The 25108-nt window shown below is 44.7% G+C and overlaps 1 protein-coding gene across 3 annotated transcripts; it reads right to left on the bottom strand.

Annotated features, from left to right (window-relative positions):
• Positions 1-335: 335 nt before the first annotated feature.
• ARL5C (ADP ribosylation factor like GTPase 5C) lies at positions 336-23405 on the bottom strand. 3 transcript variants are annotated; one of them, XM_061589531.1, is made up of 7 exons: positions 23244-23265; positions 17030-17090; positions 15960-16045; positions 15190-15337; positions 8884-8967; positions 4413-4564; positions 336-2836 (listed from the first exon to the last, which is right to left on the bottom strand). In XM_061589531.1, the coding sequence occupies exons 3-7, from the start codon at positions 15965-15967 to the stop codon at positions 2788-2790; spliced, it is 441 nt and encodes a 146-aa protein (XP_061445515.1). In that variant the 5' UTR covers positions 15968-16045; positions 17030-17090; positions 23244-23265; the 3' UTR covers positions 336-2787. The 3 variants fall into 3 exon arrangements, with proteins under 3 accessions (XP_061445515.1, XP_061445513.1, XP_061445514.1); XM_061589529.1 differs by lacking the exon at positions 15960-16045 and having other exon boundaries at positions 23244-23399; XM_061589530.1 differs by lacking the exons at positions 8884-8967; positions 15960-16045 and having other exon boundaries at positions 23244-23405.
• Positions 23406-25108: the final 1703 nt, after the last annotated feature.

The following is a 25108-nucleotide window of genomic DNA, read 5'->3' on the forward strand; positions in this document are numbered from 1 at the left end:
CCAAAAAAAGAAATTTTCTGGATATACGTTTTGTCTTAGTTTTAAAGATACGTAACCTTAACATACTGCTTCTGCTGTGAAATACAGACGTTTTTGAAAGTTATATATACACACACAGAAATCCTATTTCTGAAGTTAAAAGAATATGATTTTGCTACAATACATATTTAGCGTTTTTCCTCAGCTTGGGGAAGGTGGGAAAGATAGACATACAGTGCAGTGACGGGGGGCATTCTGTTCCCAAGCCTCAGAGAGTCTTAAAAAGGGCATACGCATCCTTAGGAAGCAGGGAATGTTTTTAGTGACAAATTCCTTTAAGTCAATGAAGCCAGATGTTCATATATAAAACACAAGTTTATTTGGGAAACAGAGCGAGGAAAAGTTAAGCAAAAATTACACACACCAACTTGCAAATAAAATCTGCAGAGTTGTGAGTTTCAGGGCACATGCACAGTTTCTTATCTAAAAGAGATTCCAAGAAAGAACATTTTTGGACTCCTAAATCAGATGGTTCCAAGGAGACAAAATACCGAGGTGATGCATCACCTATTTATGGAAATTTGAGACCAGTACACACAGCCACTTGACAGAGTTGGATTGTTTTATCCAGTGGTGACAGCAGCCCCATCTCTGATGCCTAAGTGACCAATCAGAAGCTTAGGTTGCATCCACTTCCTTAATAACTTATATTACACAAAATGGCAAGCAAGTTCTCAACTAGCTGGGGTATTGTTAAAAAAAGAATTAACCTCAGAATGTATGCTGGGGAATAAAAGGTAGGATACTTGTCTGTTCCAGACTTCTAGAGGACTGGACTGATCAAACAATCCAAGTAATACTGTCCAGAAATTAGGGTTTTAAGATTTTAAGCTTTAAAATTTGATGCACCAGTCCCAATTATGCACTTCAGATGGAGCTTACCAACTACAGCACCAGTATTTAACAAGCCAGGATGCTAGGCAGCAATGGCTACAATGCTGACGTTTGCAGATGCAAATTACATAAGATCTTGAGAAGTCATATGACATAATGGCAGTGCAAGAGTAGCTCTGGTGAGAACTAACACTGAGCAAGTTTTGTTTACAGGAAGCTCTGGCAGTAAACAAGGCATGACTGTGCAGAATGAGGATACATTTAAGAAAAACATTTTAATAAAAAAGTCCAAACAGACATTTGGAAATATGTAAAACCCACAATGGGAAAACACTTAAGATGTGAGAGGGGGAAATTTTTCTCTGTTAAAACACAGCAGAGCTTTGCACTTATAGACTACATGTCCCTATACCTTTATAGAGCATACTGTACACCCTTCCAAAAGGTAGTTACTGGCCACTATGTTGGGGAAACTAAGGCAAAAGGTAGAAGTTCTTTCTATGCCCTGGCCTACACATGCAACAGAATGAGGTGGTCAGATGGTGAGGCACTAGAATGGACTGTGCCGCTTGAGACTGCAGTCACATTTCTAAAGGTATTCTACATTAAAAACTCCACACAAATAGAGAACTAGCTTAGCAGGCAAGGGCTGTGCCAGAATCTTCTCTCATGCTCTAGTTTTCTATTTGCAGCGAGGATTTTTTAAATGAAACGTAAGGGACACCACTTTTGAATACTCCCTCACCCATAGTCCAAAATGGTATGGTCTACTTCGCCATCTAATTCTGCTATATGTGTAAACTGCAACCAAAAAACCCATGTGTGTTAATTGTAAACAAAACAATTGTTTATAAGGCATACAAATTATCATGTCTAGTCTGCCTCCCCACACTTTGTGGGCTTGCAGAGGAAGTTTTGTAGACTCTCAGGACAGGGTAGTCATGTGTACAGTCACATGTGGACAGTGGTTACAATATAGTTCTCCATTCTTCCAAATCGCCATGACGTTTGCAAAACGTCTAAAAATAAGCTCATATCATCAGTTCAAGCAAGGAAGAAAAACTTGGTATGATTTTTGGGGGGAGGGGGACACCTTTTTCCAGATGAAGATTCTGCCACTCTCACAGGAACTGCTTTCAGCCATGCCACAGCTTCCTATGGATTTCATGCCCAAGACTTGCCCTGATACACCAAGAGAACCCCCCCCCCGATGATGTTTTCTTGACAAGTCAGACCCACACAAGAGAAGGACAGGACTCTACGAAAATGGATTGGAAGAGAAGCACCAAAGGGCAGCTCAGCACCCAGATTATCCTGTCATTAATCCACAGTGAAATGGGAGCAATCCTTGGGGAAGATGTTGTGTATCTTCTCAACGTGGAAAGCAGCGTCCAGGTATGCCAGAGGCCACAGTGAAAGGTCAAAGCATGCTGTACCGCACTTGTTTGTTGATCCCACAATGACAAGGCAAAGCATTTTTCTTTTTGAGGAAGGCTGATGCTGCTTGTTCCCCCCCCCCCAATTCAGTAGCTTTTTCACAAACTTTGGGGAAAAAAGTTCAAAAGGCCAACATTTTAGAAGGCATGCTGGCGCTGTTCCTGTCAAGCAAGGCGTACGAGCAAAGCCTTTAACATTGCTCCCCTCTGCAATGTTACAAAGTGGATTTCCCTTCTCGTAAGGCAAGGTTGGTTCAAACGGCTGCTCTTGACCCCTTCTCTGCAGGCACAATTCATAGTTACATCCTGTAATATCGCAGGTTTTCAATAAATGTATAAAATCAAGTTCTGATGGCTTTGGAAAGCAAAGGGAATGCCAGTCAAGGTCCTGTTAAGTCCTGAGTGTTTGCAAAAATAGAAATAAATACACGCAAAAGTTTGTTTGCTTTCTCCTTCCCTGCAGTGACTTTGGCTGATGTCACTTGGCTCCAACTCGAGAAATCATCCATTCTAAACCAGCTGGAAGGCTGCAGGGAGTAGAGAGAAAGGGTTAGTGCTGGGGAAATTAGAATGCACAGCTCCTAGTAACCAACCCATATGATTGCCTTGCTCTGCCAAGGAACAGGTGTCTTGTCTTCCTGCTTTCTGACTGAGTCAGAAGGGAATCCAGTGTGGTGTAGTCATTGACAGTGTCGGACCAGAGTTCAAATCCCCACTCAGTCATGATGCTTGCTGAGTGACCTTGAGCCAGTCACAGTCTCTCAGCCTAACCTACCTCACAGGGTTGTTGTGAGGATAAAATTGGGAGAGAGAGAACCATGCTAGTATGACATCTTGAGCTCCTTGGGAGGAAAGGTGGGATATAAATGTTACAACTACAAGACGCAAAGCCACATTATGTGTGCGTGAAGCCACAAAGGATGGTTTAAGTGGGGACCAACAGTCTTAAATTAGGAAATACTAGGGTGGGCACCGGATTAAAAAAATATTTGATCAATCATGTTTTAGTTGATTATAGCCAGCTAATCTGCATGAGTGCTTATATGAGAAAAACAAGAGTTTATACAATTCCTCTTCCTCTCCCCTCTTTCTATCTCTCCCCCCCACATATCCATCCATCCAAACACCTCTTTAAGATGGCAATTGCCATTTGTATTTTTTATGACTTACAGCTAACTAACTGGGGACACTTTAGTCAAGTTAAAACAATTTTAACCAGCAACTAGATTGTTTCAGGACTAGAAAATGCCAAGCCTTTATTTGTTTCAAATGCTGAAGAACAAAGTCCATCAGAACTTGGATGCAGGAAACTGCTATGTAAATTTTGGTTTAGTGTGACAGGAAGCAGCAGCAGTGAGTGTGCCCTGGGATTGCACACTCCTCCCTCCCTTCTCCTCCAGCGTAGCTGCAATTAGCTATACATTTTCATATTGATCAGACCTAATAAACTTTGGACCATCAATACTCTGGTTCATTTAGAACTGAACTTCAAATCATAGTTTATGCCGCTGACTTGTTTCAACAAGCCAGTTAAGATAAACCGCAGTTTAGAGTTTGCACATAACACTGAACTGCAGTTAATAAAAAATGGAAAGAGATATTTTCAATCTCCTTCCTCAAAGGCACACTGGAGGAGAGTGCAGAGGAGAGCTTGCAAGTCTGAGCCTTGCTATGGGCCCTTTTTATTGATTAATCATAGTTTAATGTGATGTCAGAACTGGCCCACAGAGTCAGATCACTGGCCCTTCTAATCCAGCATTGTCAAACAGCTGGAGGTCACCCAGGTGGACATGGCTGGTCTACTCTAGTTTGCATTTCTCCAGCAGAAGTCTTCCCCATCACTTGCTACCTGACCATTGGAGGTGTCAAAGATTGAACATAGGTCCTTCTGCATGTAAGACATTTCCTCCACTACTGAAATGTGCCCCTTCTCCATGGAAGGAACTTGGTATTTTCTGTTACAAGAATTTTGATACTTCAAACTTGTATTTTCCAATCCAGAAGTCATCAATTTTTGCTTTTTTAATGTAGCAAGGAGTTCCAAAGGTAGAGGACTCCAGTTGTTTCTCAGTCTCACTGGAAGCCTAAATGTGTGGTACTCACCCTTCTCCTGTGAGTGCACAACATCCCTGAATATGCCATGGGTGGTCTTTGATAGAGCTCAGGGTGAGGAAGTTTGAGATCTCGGAGGTAGACATGGAATTTTTGATATCCTGCTTGTTGGCAAATATCAGCACAGCTGCATTGCGTAGGTCCTGGGGAGAGGAAGGAGAGAATTCACCCTTTTACCTCCAGCCTCCATCAGCTCTCTGACCCAGACGCTCCACCCAAAAGTACAGGACTGACCCATAAAATCCATAGATAGAAGGTCATTTACTAATATGGGAGTTACTCGGTTAAAAACGTCTTAGAGAGCCAAGCTAATATCTGTAGTACCCAGTGGTGGTCTATCTTAGGACACAATATGATAATATGCACAAGATGCACATTTGGATTCTGCACATCTGCAGTGTTTGATTTATTTATCAGACCAGCTTCAAACAAATGATCTGAAGTTCAGTAAAGCTTGCTCAAAACCTTATTCTCATGAGGGAAAGAAAAATCTTCTCTCCACCCCACCTTTCTCCAAATATTACCTTTAATCATATTTTCCTCTATAAGCTTCTGTTTTTTAAAACTGACATACTGTATGCAGTGTTCATTTCTCTCAATACCTGTTCATGAAATATGTTGCCTAAAGCAAAGGCATGGCTGATTAGTATTCCTCCAGCCCTCTGGCTTCTGAAAGGTTCCATTCTGACTCATTCCCAACCTGCAAACAGACTATAGTAGGGCCCCACTTTCTGCTGATGTAGCAGCTTTCAATTAGGGGAAATTCCCCGTTTTAAAGCCGCTTTTGCGCTTTTGCGGCATTTTGTAGTCAATGGGTTCCACTTTACGGCGATTCCCGCTTTACGGCAGGGGCCTGGTCCCTAACCCACCGTATAAGCAGGGCCCTACTGTATAGGGCCTAAGATCTAGATTTACCTCTAGGACAGGGGTTCCCAAAATGTGGTCCACAAGTTTCATTCAAGTGGTCCATGGCATGTCTGTATTAAATATTCATATTTGTTTTAATTGTATTTTGATTGCTTCTTTTATATTGCATTTTACTGTATGAGAATTCTATGGAATGCGAATAATAATGCAATATAATACATAAAAGCAGCAATGAAAAAAACATACAGCATCTACCATAGCATAGAACAGTTGCTGTAACAGGCAAAAAAATCATTAAGGGGTCCACCAGGAGTATCAGCAATTTTCAAGAGGGAAAAAAGTTTGAGAACCACTGCTCTAGGCCCTTAGCTGCCTTCCTCAACTCCATGTTGCCACCTGCTCCTCCTCAGTTTCCAGCAGCTCTGCCCATGCCTATTGTACCCCCTTTACTTCAAACAACTTGTTTCCGCTCCCTTGTTGAACATCCCAGCAATCAGCCCACCCCTTGCACTCCTTCCAAAACACTCCTGATAGCATTCAACAACACACAGCCCCTACAACCCCTAGACTTTCCCCTAGACAAACCAACCTGCTGGGAAGAAGGGCAGGATAGAAATCAAATAATAAATAACTAAACTTCTCACTTATTTCACAGATTATTCAGTGTTGTGACCATTCTGCTTATAGCAGGTGCCAGCAAGCTTTTTAAAAAAACAAATTAAAATTTATTTACAGTTTAAAAAGGAGGCAGCTGACAATTGTAAGTGAACATTGTAAAAGATAATTAAAACATCACCTCTAAGTAACTGGTTCCATTCTAGAAGCGTTCTTATTACTGTCAAGACCCCTTAATGATCAACCATAATCTACCCTACTATAATTTAAGCCCATTAGATCTAGACCAACAGAAAACAAAGCTATGCCTTCCATATGACAGATGCAGAAGTGTCAGAATGTTGACAACTTTTCAGATATTTGTAGGGTACTATCACATCTCTCCCCCCAAGCCAGAGTGTTTTCTTCAGGTTAACCATACACAATTCCTTCACCCTTTTCTTATAAAACCTGTTGCCATATTGCTGATCATCTTCAATGCCCTCTTCCGAACTCATTCAAATTAATCTATATTCTTTTTAAAGTATGGCACCCTTGTCCATGACACACTAGTCCTTATGAAGCCTGACTACAGCAGAATAAAGCAGAACTATTACTACCCGTGACTTAGCCTAAAAACAAATCAGCCTTTTTTGCAGTGACATCACACTGCTGACTCACATTCAGCTTATGATCAGCTAGAATCCAGAGAATCCTTCTCACATTTAGTATTCTTAAGCCAGGTGCTCCCATCCTATTACCTATGTAGCTAGTTTCTGGTTCCCCTCCCCCATAAATGCCAAACTTTGCATTTGTCTCTGCTGAATCTCATTTTGTTAGTTCTGACCCAATTTTCCATTGTGTCAAGGTCATTTTTGTTATGTAAATTTGTATAAATGAGCAGAGAGACGTGTGTGTGCCAGTGTGTGCATTTACCTAAGAAAGCAAGCTTTTACCCTGCATTAGGATCACTGAGACTTAAGACTTAGTAAAATAAGAAAAGCTACTTTATTTATAGAAATAAATAGTAGATAGGAAAGGCATACCTAGTTCTAACTAACTAACTAAGTTGGAGGCGGAATGCCCAGACTTGGGTATTGCCCTCATGGCTCAGGAGAGAGAGCAAAGACAAAGATGTCTCCTCTCTCCTCAGACATTTGAAGAGAAGAAAGGGCGGAAGGAGGAGGGGCAGATAAGCTTCCCTGATCATATCAGTTTACAAGGAAGGAAGTTAGGCAGAGCACAGGACAGGTAAAGGTAAGCAAGCCTAGCCATCTGGAGGACCCTAACTCTTTCTCCCTTCTGGAACACAAACAAAAGAACCCAAACAGGAGTTGCTCTTACACCACTTCCAACAATTTTAAATTGTATTACTCTCTTCTCAGTTGTGTCATCTGCAGATCAGATAAGGACTCCCTCTACCCCTTTATCTAATGTTGAAGAGTACCGAGTCCAGGACAGAGCCCTGTGGCACTCCAGTCAAAACCACAGTCTAGTTTGAGGAACCACTGATGAGCACACCGAAGATGGTTTTCATATCAGCAGTCTACCTGACAATACTAACAACTAGCCAGTTTGCTGACAAAAAACCCCATGATATTTTGGTTAAGTGCTTAGCTGAAATGAAGATAAGTTACATCTATAAAATTCCCACAATCCACTAACCCAGTAAACCAATCAAATAAGATGGAAGATCAGTCTTATGGGGTTACATTTTTTACAAATTAATGTTGGCACCTACTCATCACTGCATTGTTATTAAGATGCTTAAAGTTAGACTCCTTCATAATTTGTTCTATTTTCCTCAGGGTGAAAGTCAGGCTGACCAGCCTGTAGTTTCCTAGATGTTCCTTTCCTCTTTAAGACTGGGACATTGCCCACCTCCAGTCCTGTGGCATCTCATCCATTCTTCAGGATTTCTCAAAGATAATAGGCAGAGGTTCTGAGAGTTCCTTTAATACTCTAGGATGCAAGTGATCAGGTTCTAAGACTTGAACTCATTCACGGTAACTAGATATTCCCTGGCCACTTCCTTATTAATCATGTAGATGAGGTGTGGGGAACCTGTGGTCTTTCAGATGTTGCTGAACTACAACTTCCATCATCCCTTGCCATTGGCCATTCTGGCTGGGGCTGATGGGAGTTATAGTCCAGCAACATCAGGAGGATCAAAGGTTTCTCATCTCTGACATAGATGTATCAAGCACCTTCAGACATTTTGCTCTCTTTTGCCAACAATCTGTGTTCAAGCCACCCTACAATCAAGACGCAGTAATGGCCACCAGCTTGGATGGCTTTAAAAGAAGATTAGACAAATTCATGGAGGACAGGGCTATCAGTGGCTACTAGCCATGATGGCTGTGCTCTGCCACCCTAGTCAGAGGCAGCATGCTTCTGAAAACCAGTTGCCGGAAGCCTCAGGAGGGGAGAGTGTTCTTGCACTCGGGTCCTGCTTGCAGGCTTCCCCCAGGCACCTGGTTGGCCACTGTGAGAACAGGATGCTGGACTAGATGGGCCACTGGCCTGATCCAGCAGGCTCTTCTTATGTTCTTAAGGCTGGTCTACACATACAGCAGAATGAAATGGCAGAATGGAATGTACCACTTCAAGCAAAGGGTGCTACTTTTGAATGCTTCCCGTATACTGTCAATGCTCCCTGCAGAGGCATGAGATTCATCAGGGAGAAAAGTTCTTGCACAGCCCGCTGTCTGCTAAACTAGCTTTCTACTCGCAATGAAATTATTCCATAGGAGAATGTTCAAAAATGAGAACAGCCCCCTCCCCACCAATCTGAAATGACATAGTCCAATCTTACCATCTCAGGAATCTTCCATTTTACCTGTCATGCACAGACCAGGCCTTTAGGCAGCATTAGTCAGGCAGCTTTGTAACATCAAACACTATAGGCTTATGTTAATATACAACATACAAAACAGCCTCCCAGCAGTACCTGAGGTCTCCCATGATGCATTCCTCTGCATGCTGTGGCAGGCAGACTCACCTCATGAGCTAGCATCTTGTATAGCTCCTCCTTAGTCACGGTCAGCCTCTCACGGTCTGTGCTATCAATCACAAGAATGACAAACTAAAAGAGAAGCAGAAAGGACCAAACCTGTGAGCCCTCCTAAACAACAGAACCCAAGACTATGGAAATCAACTGCCTGGAAAAAAGGGAAAGAAAAAGAAAATAACCACCTCCCTGTAAACAGAAAATCAGGACAGCAGGCAGGCCTTTATCCCTGCTATGCTAATTCTCCATTTTTAGGGTGTGTTTTTTCAAACCCAGATAAATATTCGGTACCAGAATCAACAACCTGCAGGTCTATAATAGTGTAATACTGGGCCACAATTCCCATTTCAAGGGTGCAACAGAATGCAAGGTCCCTCCCCAACCCCCTGCCCTGCAATTTCAGATTAAACTATTCATAGTTTTGAACTGTGGGCTTTTTGGACCACAGCAGCAGTAGGTTTGGTTTTGTGTTTTGCCACATGCAGCCCAGGCATTCCTCTTGGCAGCTGCCATATTGCTCCTTCCCCAGCTGCATCATAAGGAAATGTCTTTCCAGGGGCATTGTGGGTGGGGTAGCCGCCCTAAGTTAGCTGAGGAGAGGGGCCCTGCCGCCACTGCTTGAAGCAACAGCAAAAGAAGGTTTAAGAGAAACACCACTGCCCAAATAAGCCCTTCACATGCACACATACCCTGAAAACAAGACCATGATTTGCCATGTGCAAATGGCAGCGGGGGGGAGGGGGAAGAAGGAATTTTTGCTCAGCTGATTCTATGCTACCACCTCATTCTCCTGCATGTGTAGACCAGTCCTGGGCTGTGAAATCAGAAAGCCCGAAGCTGAACTTTCACCTCTGCAGTGCACTCACTAGTAGGCCTTGGGCAAACCACAAACAACACTCCCCAACTGCAATATGAGGATTAGTAACACTCACCTAGGTTACAGGACTCGTATTAACAACTACGAGGAAAGGCATTAAATGCTTTAAACACTTGAAAGCATATTACAAAGCGCCCTTTAAGGCAGCAATTATAAGCTTGAAAAACATGTGAGCAAAGCCTGGCAAAACTTCAAAAAGCCATAGAGTAGGAGGTGGTCACAAGCTTCAGTGTTCTGCATAGCTCCTGGCTCTGCCCCATAGAACACAGGACACTGCCTTAAACAGAGTCATAGAATAGTAGAGTTGGAGGGGGCCTAGAGGGCCATTGAGTCCAACACCCTGCTCAGTGCAAGAATCTAATTTACAGCACGTCCAATAGGTGGTTATCCGAATGCCTCTGATGTTGGACAGCTCACTGCCTTCCTAGGTAATTGGTTCCATTGTTGTACCACTCTAACAGGTGGGACTTTTTTTCCTGATGTTCAGCTGAAATCTCGCTTCCTATACTTGAGCCCATTATTCTGCATCCTGCACTCTGGGATGATCAAGAGATCCCGGCCCTCTGTGTGACAATATTTCAAGTACTTGAAGAGTGCTGTCATATCTCTCCTCAGTTTTCTCTTCTCAAGGCTAAGCATGCCCAGGCCTTTCAGTCTCTTTGTTTCCAGTCCCCTGAACATCCTTGTTGCACTCCTCTGAACCTTTTCCAGCTTGTCAGCATCCTTCTTAAAGTGTGATGTCCGGAACTGGATGCAGTACTCGATGAGGCCTAATCAGCGCCGAATAAAGAGGAACTAGTACTTCATGCGATTTGGAAACTATACTTCTGTTAATGCAGCCTAAGAGCATTTGCCTGTTTTGCAGCCACATTGAAATGTTGGCTCATATTCAGCTTGTGATTAACAACAATTCCAACATCCTTCTCACATGTAGTATTGCTGAGCCAAGTATCCCCCATCTTATAACTGTGCAATTGATTTCTTTTTCCTAGGTGTAGAACTTTGCACTTATCCATATTAAATGTCATTCTGTTGTTTTCATTCATTTCATTCTGTTTTCAGCCCAGTGCTCCAGCCTATCAAGATCACCTCGAATTTTATTTCTTATTCCAGGGTAGCTGTCCCTCCCAATTTTGTATCATCTACACATTTGACAAGCATTCCTTGTACCTCCTCATCCAAGTCATTAATAAAAACGTTGAAGAACCCTGGACCAAGGACTGAGCCCCACAGTTCCCTGCTTGTTACCTCCCCCAGTTTGAGTCCATCTAGTTCAGTCCCCTCCACACAGATCGGCAGCAGCTCTTCAGGATTTCAGATAGGAGTCTTTTTCAACCATACCTGGAGATGCCAGGGATTGCATGTAAAAGGTCCCAGGTTCAAAGCAGATGTGCAACCCTTGAGTTATGGCCCTTCCCCGTGGCTTGTGTTAGCAGAGTTAATATGCGAAATACACAAACAGAAACAAAACTACTTAATTTATACATGCCACAGAATAAGCCATTTCAGTACAGGCTTTACATTTTGGGATGGGGACTACACAGGGCCACAGAGTTCTTTCAATTTCTTCCATCAGCAAAAAAGATATGGGAAAAAATAAACTATGTGGAAAAAATTATTTTAAAGGGATTAGGTTTATTTTGGGCAAGTGGAGTGTCTTGTTGATTTGCGGCCTGGACAAAAACTGAGAAAACAGACAGAAGGGGGGGGTTGGGGGGGAGAGAACATTCCATATCTAGAAATTTCAAGAATGTGCTCTTGGCAGACAAAAGGATGTGTCTCAGCTTGGCTTTGTTCTGTCAAAGCAGATGGAGAGCTGCGAGTGATGCAGACAGGGCTCAAGTCTAGTTTCTCCCAACAAAATATTTTTTTAGTCTCATTCCAAACAAACTGGGAAGAAAGGCTAATAAAATCTAGCTAAGCATGGGTTAGGGAGGATATGTGCAGTGTAAATATACAAGAGGGGATAAAATAAATAGAACACAGCTATTTATGTTTGAGACAACTGTGCATGCATTATAGGAACATAGAAAGCTGCCTTCTACTAAGGCAGACCAGGGGTCCATCTAGGTCAGTATTGTTTACACTGACTGTCAGGACTTCAGACGGGCTCTGTCTTTCCGCATCTCTATCTGGAGATGCCAGGGATTGAACTTGGGGCCTTCTCCGTGCAAAGCGCGTGCTCAACCTCTGAGCTACGGCTCTTCCCCAAACAGAGGAAGGTCACTGGCCCTTCTACCTCAGTATTGCCTACATCACCAGTGGAGAACCTCCGGCCTGCTCTTCTCATTCGGCCTGCAAGATTATTTTGGCCAAGCTATCCCCACATGCCCTGTATATGTTGTCAGGCATGCGGCAGGTAATGGTGTGAAAGTGGAGGCCTCAGGTATACCGCTCAGCAAGTTCCAACGATCAGCTGATTACTGGCATCCCACAAAGCCGTGTCTTTCAAACCACTTGGACAAGGGAAAACGGTATCACAGTGACATCAGGTGATTGACAGGTAGGTGCCCCACCCACCTGTCAAAGTTGGCCTGCTGGGGACAGGGGAGATAAAGATCCAGCCTGCCAGCCAAATCCAGTTTCTCACCCCGCTCTATACTAAGTGGCAGGAGCTCTCCCGGGTTTCAAGCAGTTGTCTATTTCTCTCAGCTCTACCTGGTCGGGATTGAACTTGGGACCTTCCACACGCAAAGCATGTGTTCCACTGAGCTACAGCCCATCCCCCACTAGCCACTAATAAAGGCGTAGTTTTCACACTGAGACTGGACTGTACCACTTCAGACTGCAGGTGGGAGCTCACATCACTGAGTGCAGTGCACCTTGTCTAAGACCACCTCATGGGCTCATAGCACAAGGAAGATCCATAGCTCAGTCTTAGTCACACTTCCAAAAGAAGGGAACCTGTAGCCCTCCAGCGGTGCTGTACTCCCAACTCCCATCAGCCCCTATGAGTATAGTCAATGGCCAGGGAGGGTGGAGTCATGATTTCCTCCGAGTACTCTGATTCAGACCAGGAGCGGCAGTCACTGGAGGAAGAGGAGGGCAAATGGGAGGGAGGGTGAGATGAGACAGCAAAGCAGAGAGCCCAGTTGACAGAGCAGCCCCCCACCTGTGGACACACCTGGCTCCAGTGCTAAAGGAGGAGTCCCAGAGGCTTCCTCTCTTTTGCCTGTGGAGGAGAGGGGGCTGCCTTCCAAGGGATGGAAAGAGCTCCAGGGAACAGTCCGATGTGAGTGGGCGGGAGGATTCAGAGGTGGAGGCAGGCCCAGCACCATCTCCCAGGGAGAGGAAGCGCATCAAGATACAAGAGAGCTGCCCTCTAGATGGTGCGCCCACCTTCAGACTAGGAACTCCTGCAGGAGCAGAGGCTCTCATGAGTAGCTGGGCGTCTCTGCCTCTGCTTAAAAGCTGGGCGAGTCAGCAGGAAAACTTGTGGGAACAGCTTTGCAGCTCCTGTGCAGCCCTGGAATTCTTGTTACTGATCTTGGACTTGAGAACCCTGTCCCTGGACTGGATGTATTCCTGTTAATCCTTCGCCTTGTAAGAGCTCTTGGACTGCATCTAGCTCTTCCAGTCCTCCCAGTCTGTACTGTTCATCTGCTTTAATACAGCATCACTGCCTTACTTGTAAGTAAGTAAACCTGCTGTAGCGTTTCGGGCAGCAGCAAGGACAGATGGGAGCTGTAGTCCAGCAACATCTGGAGGGCTATGTTGGGTTCTCCAACAGCTGGTAGACCAATCAGAGATTTAGTAAATAAGCAGAGTTTAGCTTAGTTTACCTTGCTCAGCGCTCTGCGCTGCAAGGGTGCGATTTTCCCTGAGAGAAGAGCTTTTCCCTTGCTTTAAATCACTCAGACTTCCTTCAAAATAAGAAAAGACTACTTTATTAACAGAAATATATACTGGATAGGAAAGGTGCTACCTCTATCTAGCTAACTAAGTTGGAGGCTGCAGTGACCATGCCTAGACACTGACCCTCATGCTAGAGGAAAGGAGACAAAGAGAACATGGCTCCTTCTCCTCCGGTGGTCAGCAGAGAAGAGGGGAAACAGGAAGGTGAGTCAGAGGTGGGAATAACTCTCTGAGACATATCAGTTTACACGGAAGGCAGACAGAAAAGATGAGCACAGGTCAGTGGCAGCCTAGCCACTATGAGGTCTTTCTCTCTCCCTCCATGCAAAAAGGACCAAATGGGACTTGCTCTTGTCACACTTCTAACAGGCCACAGGTTCCCCACTGTGATACACAGGCTTATAGAAAACTAGATGCCATGGAGAAAGATTACCGCCTGCCCTTGTCCCTGACCTGCTGGTTTTCTAAATATAGGAATCTTGTTTTTTGTGGGGGAGGGGGATTCCATCACACAAGTCCTCATCAGTACTCTGAAGTGGTACAATGCAGACACATGTTTACTGCATCATCTGTTGCTGGTGATCACAGACCAAATTTAAGATGGAAAGAAGGGCAGGGTGGACCGCACTGGAAAAATCTCTATGGAAAAGTCATAGCAACAAAATAATTTCACCAACTCATAGATAAAATGTTAAGCAGAGCATTTTTTCTGGAGCCTCTGTTGTGACCCACTGAAGTCAGGAAAGGGTTAACACCTCTGGAGCAGAGACTAACTACTACAATCAGAGACAACATACTGGGTGGCTTGAAGGTAGGCTACAATACAACTTCCATGCTTGTGTTGGGAAGGAATCATCTCCCATGCTGAATTGGTCAATGGGCCTAGGAGAGAGCCCGTGTGGTGTAGTGGTTAAGGTGTTGGACTACGACCTGGGAGATCAGGGTTTGAATCCCGACACAGCCATGAAGCTCACTGGGTGACCTTGGGCCAGTCACTGGCTCTCAGCCTCATTAAAACTCTATTCATAGGGTCACTATAAGTCGGAATCGACTGGAAGGCAGTACAGTACCTAGGAGGGCTCTTTCAGCCTTCTGCTGATGCGCGTGATGTGCCTTGGTTTGCTCAAGTCATCTGCATTTCTTTGCATTTTTTCCTGTAATGCACCTACTCTCCAGTAATATCACCCCAATCTGGATTGAATAGGTTGATCTGCAAATGGTGGATAGATAGACAGTTCTGCTTGCATCCAGGAAGTTCAGATGCGTTTTAGTGCCGAGGTCTCAAGGGGGTTGGGTCTTACCCTGCACTTTTACAATATTGGTTTTTATAGTTTCAGAGTTGGAAGTGTACCCAAAGGTCATCTAGTCCAGCCCACTACTGAAAATCCACTCGTACAGCATCCCTGTACAGCCTCTGCTTAAAAAGAGTCTAATGAAGGAGAGGCAGAGTACCTTCTGAGGTAGTCTGTTTCTCTGTCAAACAGGTTGTACCATCAGGAAGTTCTCAATGTTTAGTCTAAATCCTATTTTGTTTCCTCCTAGTTACTTGAATCCATCCAGCTCACCTCTGTGTTGGAATAGTAGGTGTTCCAAGTAGACCTCAGGGTTTCCTGCCCACCAATGTCCCACATCAGGAAATGTGTCTTGCGCAGGACGATTTCTTCCACATTGCTGCCAATTGTAGGAGACGTGTGCACGACTTCATTCATTAGGCTGGAGGGAGATCAGAGACGTAAGCTGCTACAGCCCTCAATAGTTTCCCCCCAACCTGCAGAACAAGCCAGACTTATGAGACACACGGACCTTCTTTAGCCCTGATCCATGATCTAGAGGAGTGGTTCCCAAATGTTTCCCCCCCATGGACCACTTGAAAACCACCAATGGCCTTGGTGGACCACTCCACGATTTTTCTGCCTGTTGAAGCAATTGCAGTGCATTGTGCTAGATGTTATATGCTTTTTAAAAAAATGTATTTTTATTGCTTCCTTTCTTATATTGTTTATTGTATTACAATTCACATTCCATAGAACTCAAATTGTAATACAATGAAATACAAGTAACAGAAGTAGTAAAAATGCAGTTTAAAAAATCAATATCAATATTTAATGCAACCATGCTGTGGACCACCTGAATGAAGCTTGCAGAGTACTGGTGGTCCATGGACCACTGTTTGGGAACCCCTGATCTACAACTTCTTGGAAATGTTGGAAGGTTTACGACTTCCCTCAGCCTGATTGCCTCTACTGGCCATGCTGGCTGGGGCCGCCTGGAGCCCAAAAAGATCTGGAGGGCCCCAGATTGCAGGAAGGCTGGTTTGTGGCAACAATCAACTTGCCTTGACATTGCCCTTCGTTTGTTGCCGATCAATCAAAAGAGGTTCCAGAGCAAAGTAGCCTCATGCCATGCCATGAAATCTGGTTACTACAGAAAGAGAAAAAGAAGTGTAGCTCTTGGCTTAAGTCTATGCAAGCTCTGTGGCAAATTAAAGGAAAAAGGGGACAAGATTTAACATTTTATGACTGTCTCTTTGTTGGTTTTGTTGCAACACAGCCACCCTTCTGGAAGTTTTTACAGTATGTACCAATTTACATCAGGGATGGAGAACCTGTGGCCTTCCAAATTATGCTGGACTTCCAACGCCCATCATCTCCGATTGGTCATGCTGGCTGTGGCTGAAGGGAGCTGAGCCTAGCAACATCTGGAGAGCTGCACAGGTTCCACATCCATGGCCTATGTCAAAGACATTCTAAAACAGATGTAGGAGGGAAAGTCCTCCCGTCTGTTGATTTCAGCTCAAACCTTATCAGGTCCTCCTTGATTCCAGAATGCTGATTTCTTAAATTTCATCTGAGCAGATTTTTTTTATTGTTTTGGGTATAAAGTGTATCAAAGAATGGCCATGCTTGCATATCATGATAAGCCAGACTTCCTAGCTTATTGTGGTTTATTGTGAACAAGCAGCATGCAAGTCTGCCAGGTCACTCCTGCTTCACTCCTCCCTTGGTGTGAGCAGGAGAATAAGCCAGGAAGGCTTGGCTTCCTGAACATCCAAATCAGTGACTGTGGTTTTGTCTCTCCATATCAAGGGATTATAACTAGCCAATCTTAAGGTATTATTAGAAAGCCAACAAGCCATGACTCCTGGTTCAGACACAACAGGAAGCCAAGGCTTCCAGGTATGTTTCTCCTGCGTGCATCAGGAGCAAAGTGGAAGCAACTGGGTAGTGCCTTAGCATGCATCCATCACCACAAGTCTAGCTTATCGTGATGGTCGAATACAGCCACTTCCCTCCCCAACTCAGATTAAAACCTGCCCTTCCCCTATGGAGGCCCTTGCATTTGGCCCTCTGAACAGTAAGTTGAATATAAATAGACATTCAATGTGGGTGGAAGGGATATACTCACAACTGGTAGAGGATGGTGGTTTTTCCAGCATTGTCCAAGCCAATAATTATCACTTTATGCTCTGGAGGGGGGACAAAGCACAACAGACTTTCAGAGTTGGTTATCAAGTGTCTAGGAAAAATACAGTTAAGATTTCTTTAACTGGTTTCTGCACTATTACTGCAGTTGGAAAAAAGTTGTACTGAAGGATAACGTTTGCCCAAGACCACCCAATGAACTCCTGGCTGAAAAAAACCACAGCCTTATCATCAACATTTTCATGGTTATCTAGAATTGCTTGCATGTGCAGCTTTTTTTTTACTCCAGGCTCAGTGGTTCCCAAACTTTTTTCCTCCCAATGGACCACTTCAAAATTGCTGAGGGTCTCAGCAGACCACTTAATGGATTTTCGGTTGTAGCAATTGTAATGGGCGGTGCTAGATGCTGCATGATCTTTAACTGTATTTTTATTGCTTCTTTTATTTATTTCTTATATTGTGTAAGAACTGGCATTCCATATAATTCAAGATGCAATGTAATAAAATCCAAGAAGCAAATAGAAACAAAATTAAAAATCAATATAAATATTTAATGCAGAGATGGTGTGGCCCACCAGAATGAAACCACGGGCCACTGTTTGGGAACCCCTGTTCTAGCTGATGACGAAACTTGCAGCGGTACCCCAGCAGTCAGGAATGCAGTGGATGACAGGAGCAACCTTTTGTTCAGCTACCAAACATCCAGCCCACACCATGTACCCAATATTACCAAGTACGCTCATTCAAAGCTATCAAAAGTCCTGCCTGCCTGACAAGCCCCAATAAGATTTCTTCTTTTAGTGACAAGCGGACTTTTTTTTATCCAGCCTTTCCTCCAAGTAGTTCTATATATGTGGTCCCATCCTGTCTAGGGTAGCCCTGTGCCCTATTTCCCAATCCTTTGTTTGAAGGCATCCTGCATTAGAGTTGTCTAGTCTAAGCCCAGTTTAAAGATAAAGAACCCTAAGAAGGGAGAGAAGGCCCCTTGAAATTGCCCATCCACAGTAGGCACCTGGACAGCAGACTTAAGCAGGCACACAGATCACCTCATCAAAGTCTTCCCCACTATGGCAAGATGGACAGTACTTCATTTAAATTACAGGAATTGTTTCTAAATTTGCACCTGTCCTATACATTAGCCTGTGCCTCTCATAGCTAGCCTAGTGTTAAGTGCCCCTTTTGCAGCTCACTTGCAAAAAAGCTGCAGCAACTACAGACCCAAACTGAAAAGGAATGGATAGGAAAAGAAGCACTCTCAACTCCCCGCACTGCTGTTGGGAGTGGGGAGGGCAAAAGAGGATACGTGACCAAAATTCTCCTTTGCAGCAAAGCAGAAACCTGTTACTGTGTCCTCTGGCACATTTCCCTACACACACTCTTGCAGAGTACTACCACCATACTGCACTGATTTGGGCTGCATAGTTGTTACGTGCCTTCAAGTTGATTTCGACTTATGGTGACCCTATGAATCAGTGACCTCCAATAGCATCTGTTATAAACCACCCTGTTCAGATCTTGTAAGGTCAGGTCTGTGGCTTCCTTTATGGAATCAATCCATCTCTTGTTTGCTCTTCCTCTTTTTCTACTCCCTTCTGTTTTTCCCAGCATTATTGTATTTTCTAGTGAATCATGTCTTCTCATGATGTGTCCAAAGTATGATAACCTCAGTTTCATCATTTTAGCTTCTAATGATGTTGTTCCTGTTGGACTGCCTTCAAGTCGATCCTGACTTATGGTGACCCTACGAATAGGGTTTTCATGGTAAGTGGTTTTCAGAGGTGGTTTACCATTGCCTTCCTCTGAGGCTGAGAGGCACTGACTGACCCAAGGTCACCCAGTGAGCTTCATGGCTATGTGGGGATTTGAACCCTGGTCTCCCAGGTCCTAGTCCAACAATTTAACCACTACACCACACGGACTCTCACTTCTAATGATAGCTCTGGTTTAATTTGTTCTAACACCCAATTACTTGTCTTTTTCACGGTCCATGTTATCTGCAAAGCTCTCCTCCAACATCGCATTTCAAGTGAGTTTTATTTCAAATGAGCTGCATAGAGCAATCCTGAATTCTCATATGCAAGAGCAAAAAGGGATAAATGCTTATCTCTAAAAACACTGGCTATACATGATTGGCAAGGCCAGAAGATGACAGATAGCAGACCTAAGTCCCTGAGCATCCCAAACTCAGTCTCCTCCCACTTCAATGTGTCCCACTCCTGATCACACGTGGGATCAAAACATGTGGCATCCTTGTGCAGCTGGCAGGGCCCCAGCAACCCAGCTCATTGCCAATGCCTGCCCTGGGGCCCCCTTTAATGATGCCCCCCATCATCACTCCCTCTTGAGCAGCTGTCATGGCTACTTTCTCACAATGAATCACAGAGCCCTGTGGAAAGTTTAAATGGCTGCACTCTGGCACTGATCAGAGGAGCACCAACACTGGGTAAGCCCACTGAGATGACCCACTGGTGTATGAGTGGGTCCACCAGAGGTCCCCCTCAAGCATGGAAGCAGCTTCATTTCCAGATATCCAAAAGCTGTGGCAGTGGCATCCACACCAACCAAGTAATCTTCTGCTGTCACTGGTCTGGTTCACACATTATACTAAGCCATGGTTTATTAAACCATAGCTTGGCTTCATATGTGAATCCTGCCCCCTTCCTTAACCATGGCTTGTTAACACTCACCGAGCTTCAAAACACGAGGCAAGAAGAGCTGGAAAACAGGCAAAACAATGGGTAATTAAGCCATGGTTTGTTTGATCATCTGTGGGACAGCTTGTGGTTTAAGGAAACAAACATGGTTGAAAACAAACCATGGCTTAGCGTTATGAGTCAAGCAAGTCAATGCGTGTACTGGAATGGGTGCACTCACCATGCCTTCCTCTCCTCCTATAACAAGGCCTCCCCTTTTTCATCACATTCCCCCTTGCATTACTAAGAACCTCAAAGAGCTGAGAAAGGAATCTCATTGCAAGCTTCAGTTACAACAAAGCAAAGACACAGAAGTTGTATTTTCTTGGCCTCCAGCCAATACAGCGAAGGCAACAGAGCACAGCTTGGGAATGCAAAGGACACCTGGAGCGCGAGAACTGTTCGGCACAAGCCTTGTATGGCCTTTTCTTGCTATCCTATCAGTGAAGATCAGGTACAAATGGAATTTCACTTTCCTCTGTTCCACCCCTTGGGCACTTCAGAAACCAGCTTTGAAGCAGAGTACACAGAAGAAGTCAGGTCAAAAAACAAACAAGTTGTACCTGGTTATAGCCGAGGTTAGAGGGCAAGACTCCTACAAATAACTTCCCTGCCCCCATTCTCAAGTGTGGGTATTACAAGAAAAGTTTAAGATGCAAGCTGCAACTGACAATCCACCTCCCCCACCCCATAGATAGGGTGAAAATTCTGTATGTGGTCAGTTCAGGTAGTAAGAATGGCTTTTTTGTTGTCGTTGGCAAAGAGCCACATTTTAAAATGTCAGCAACCCATCTAGTAAGAAACCGTTTGGCAGCTTCATCAGATAAGCACTGAAAATTGCTTTGGGGAGAAGGAAGGAAATTCTACTCAAATGTAAGAAATCAAACACAATGGAAGAATTGGTTTTCTCCAAACAGACAAATCCCAAGGCCAGCCTCACACAATAGCTTCCATTAGCTGTATTGTCTCAAACACCAGACATATACATGAGGCATTTATCACACAGATTAGGGAGACTTTTTCAGCCAAGGGCCACACTCCCCCATAGGAAGCCTTCTGGGGGCCACATGCTCATGATGGGTGGGATGGAGGCAAAAATACATGGTGCAATGGATGGGACTCGTACCTTTGTGCAGTATGCTACATTACAGCCAGGGAAAAGTCAAAGGCTTCCACACACACAAATCTCTCCATCCTCCAGTCAGGCAGGAGACATCACCACAGTCAAAGAACAGGAGCCCTGGGCTCCGGCTGGGAGGAAGGGCAGGATATAAATCAAATAATAAATAAAGCAGGCAAATTCACTCAAGGAACTTCTGAACTCCTCCTCCCAGGCATGTGGGAAGCGGGTGGGAGAAGCACACAACACATACTGCAGCTCATTCCTGCTTATCACACTAAGCAATGGTTTAGTACGACATGCATACCTAGCTACAAAAGATATGGTCGGTCCTTGGCTAATTGTTAAGCATACATGTTAGTTGATGAAATATTTTGCACTGTTGTTTTTTTACAAGACATGCAGGTGTATTGAGAGCATATGTAGGTTGAAGTTATGTTTAAGGTGTTAATGTATCCAAGTGTTTGCAAATACATATGCACGGTTACAAGTAAGTACCTTAAACATGAGCATAGGCATGCATAACACATTGGCTCCAAGCCAGAAAACCATGACAACAGCAGAAGACTGCATGCATGCCACTGCATGCATGCCACTCAACATAAATAATGCCCAACACACACAAGCTTGGGGCACATGGGGATCCCTATGGAGTATCGGGTTACACAACATTGACCATCTGCTCGATGCAGCCTGGTCTCTAAGCTTCACTCCCTTCCCATGCAGTAAGCTTCTGCGTACCTAGTCAAGCAATTTTAGACTCTGGACTTAACGGTCAACAGCATCGCCTCCCTCTCTTTAGATGGTAAGGGGTTTTACTTTTCTTATTCCCAAATGCAGTAAGCCAGCCCTGCTGCATTTGCTAAGTAAGGCCCTGAACAGCACCACTACACTCAGTACTTAGCTGGGGACCTGATTCTACATGCTGGCTCCTGTCCGCTCTGTGAAAAAAATCCAAGTCCAAGAAAGGGTTCTCCTACTAACACACGTTTGGAAGTATTTATATACGAGTGTGAAAGAATGCATGCACGTAAACATGAATTCAGAAGAGGAAATGTAAACCTATGAGCATGCAACAGGCATGCAAGACTAGTCTCTCACAAAGAGCTCTTTATAGCTTCACACATACTCCACCCAAGGTCTTAAAACGCTCTGAGCAGAAGTGTTTCCTTTTGAGACAAAAGGGCCACACCAACATGAAAGACAGACTGAACAAAGGACTGAAAAGCCTCTTGCCACCAAACACCTGCCTAGGCAAAAAATGCTTTGTTACAGATACTCAATAGCAGAGTGCACCGCTCACATACAAGTCGCTCAAAGATTTCAGGATCAGTCACTTTAAGGCTTACTCACACTTCGCACGGCACACTGGTCGAAGCTGCCTGCCTGCACAGAACGGACAAGTCTTCGCATGAAAGTGTGCACACGTTGTCTTGAACAGCTCAACTACTTGCACACACAGGAACACCGATTGCACACACTTTGAATGTAATGAGCAAACACCCCTTTTGTCACCTCACATCACCCTATCACACAAGGGGCATCCCACCTCCTCGCCCATCACAACAGAGCAGCCTCTCTCCACATATACACAATTCAAACACCACACACAGTGCCAACCCTCACAGCCAAGCCACACCACAAATGCTGGGTACCCACACAAAAGCCAATCCCTTCCACACCAGCCAACGGTAGGGTGCCTTGAAAAGGTCAGAGGCTTCTCTCGGGCCCACTCCCTCCCTCCCTCCCTCCCTCCCTCCACCACCCTCTCACCCATCCATATGGCACTAAATTCCTCGAAAGGGGAAGAGGAGGGGGAGAAAGTCACTAAAGAAAGGCTATAAAACAAACCCAAAGAGAAGAAAGAATCAAGCGCAAAAAAATGGGAGAAAGGAACAGAGGGAAGCCGGCGGCGGAGAAAAAAAATGACAGCAACAGAAAACCAGGGGGGGGGGATGAGAGGAGAATGAAAGAGGGAAAATTAAAAGAAATAACCCCCAAGTGAGAAAAGATAGGAATTGGAAGCAGCAGAACCAGAACTAAGGTGAAAGTGAAGAAGAAACTCGGAGAGGAGAGCAAACGGAAGCAAAAGGGGAAACCGGCCAGGGAAGAAGAAAGGGACGGGAAAAGAAACCGCAGAAACAAGAAGGCAAAGAAAGCGATGCGAAGCCAAGGAAAAGAGAGGCGAGGAAGACGGAAAGGAGAGGACGCGGTCCCCGATGGAAGGGAGGCTGCAAAGCGACAAAAGAAGGGAAAAAAGCAACGGGGGAACGAGGCAAGATACCGGGACGACGGCGGCGGGGGAAGAAGGCGGGTGGGAAAGCAGGAGGGAGAAAGGGAGCCGGACTACAGCAACGCCGGGCAAAGATCACGGCAAAACCTACCGCGGTTTCCGAAAATACCCAGGAGCTTGGCGAACAGCTGCCCCATCACGAGCCCCGCAGCCTCCAAAGCGAACGCGTTCCCCAGCGCCGCTCTATAAGCCTCCGCCGCTGACGCGTTCAGCGGCCAGGCCCCTCCTTCCCTGCCCTTAAGGGCCTTCCTCCTATTGGAGGGATCTTGCAGAAGTGGGAAAACGAACTCTTACGACTCGAGGAAAAGGGAGTCCCGGCGTGAGAGGAGAGCCAGTGGCGTCGTCAGGGGAAATCATCTGGGCGGCGCGGAAAGAGTAAAGCGCTTTTCGAGGTGGGGGCGAGCATGTGAAAAGGGCTTTTCCTTCCAGGCGCCACGGGGGCCTAGAAAGGAGAAGGGCGATCGTCTCCCCTGCTTCTCTCTGGTGCCTCTTATTATGAGCAGTAGTGTAGTAGCAAATTCAGAAATGCAGGGTCCCTTCGATATAGTCATAGCCACACACCCTCCCCCCCCTTTTTGCTGCTGGTTTTAGAATGAGATCCTTGTTAATTCTTGTCCCCCAATAACAGAAGTCCCTAGGAGCCAATAAGCATAAAAGACGAGCATGTTAACTACTGAGAAGAGTCTTCTCAGCAGCAGTCTCATCTCTTTTCAGTCTGATTGGCTCCAATCATCAGGAAAGAACAAGGAAGCACGTTAGAAGACTCTTCTCAGTGCCTAACACACTCCCCTTCATGCTGATTGGCTCATAGGATGCTGGAGACATTGGGACCCTGCTCCCAAAAAAGTAAAAGTAATATCCCCGAGACCCTGGATAACTACACCAGACAAATGGCCTGTTAAGGTTACAAGCTGTAGTTGAAGTGGTTACTAATGCCACCGGTGAAGCAATACGCACCTTAACACATGAAACTGAGCAAATACGTAAAAGGCTGATTATCCACCAGCAGGGCCTCGACCTGCTCCTTGCTAGCTCAGGTGGGCTCTGCGCCACCTTAAACACGAGCGGTGAGTGTTGTGTTGAAATTGGAGATGAATCACAGGTAATTAATCAATTGGTGGACCATGCAGAAATAACGGCGTATGTGGGTGACCAGCAATGGAAGGGCCTAAGCTGGGATTGGCTTACCAGCTGGCTGCCAAACTGGGCCTGGCTGAAGCATCTCTTTGTTATTGGCTGTATTATATTCCTTATTCTTATGTGCTTACCATGTATCATATCCTGTGTATCTGGCATGCTTATTCGGGTCTTGAAAAGAAAGGCCCAGCTAATGATGTATCAGCAACTAGCCTTACATGAAATGCAGGGGGATTATACTGAAATGGCACCATCTCATGAAGAGGTATGGAACCACACTGTTTATGCTCCCCAGTCAGTTATTACTGGAGAAGGAAACATTTATGCCACCATTGATAATTAAGAAGATACTTTCTTATTTTAGAAATTAAGAAAGTATCTGAGGGGCAAATGTTGTAATGAGTTAAAATTAAAAATGTTATAGTGGAATAAAATCAAATAATATTAAATGAAACATATGCTTGCCTCCCTTATGAAAAAGTACGGGAGTTTTTCCGCTTATCAGCTTCATTTGCAATTAAAAATGTTGTTCCCAGCTTACCAGACCAAAGGTCAAGGATAGAGGAAGTTTGGAGGGAGAACAGAGAAGTGGTCCAGAATAGACAGATGCTGAGAAATCAAACAATGATGTATTTCTGATTAGCTATGCATTTCTAATGATATGTATGTGACGTACCTATAGCCTATAAATATGATGAATGTCAGCAATTCTGGAGAGTCACTTAAGAGTGGCCCTCCCTTTGCAAAGGCTCAATAAAGGCAAACATTTGCGGTACTCTGGTCTCGTCTCTATTCCTTATTGGCATCTTGGGGAATATA

Source organism: Rhineura floridana, chromosome 11, assembly GCF_030035675.1.
Source record: "Rhineura floridana isolate rRhiFlo1 chromosome 11, rRhiFlo1.hap2, whole genome shotgun sequence".
Taxonomy (NCBI): Eukaryota; Metazoa; Chordata; class Lepidosauria; order Squamata; family Rhineuridae; genus Rhineura; species Rhineura floridana.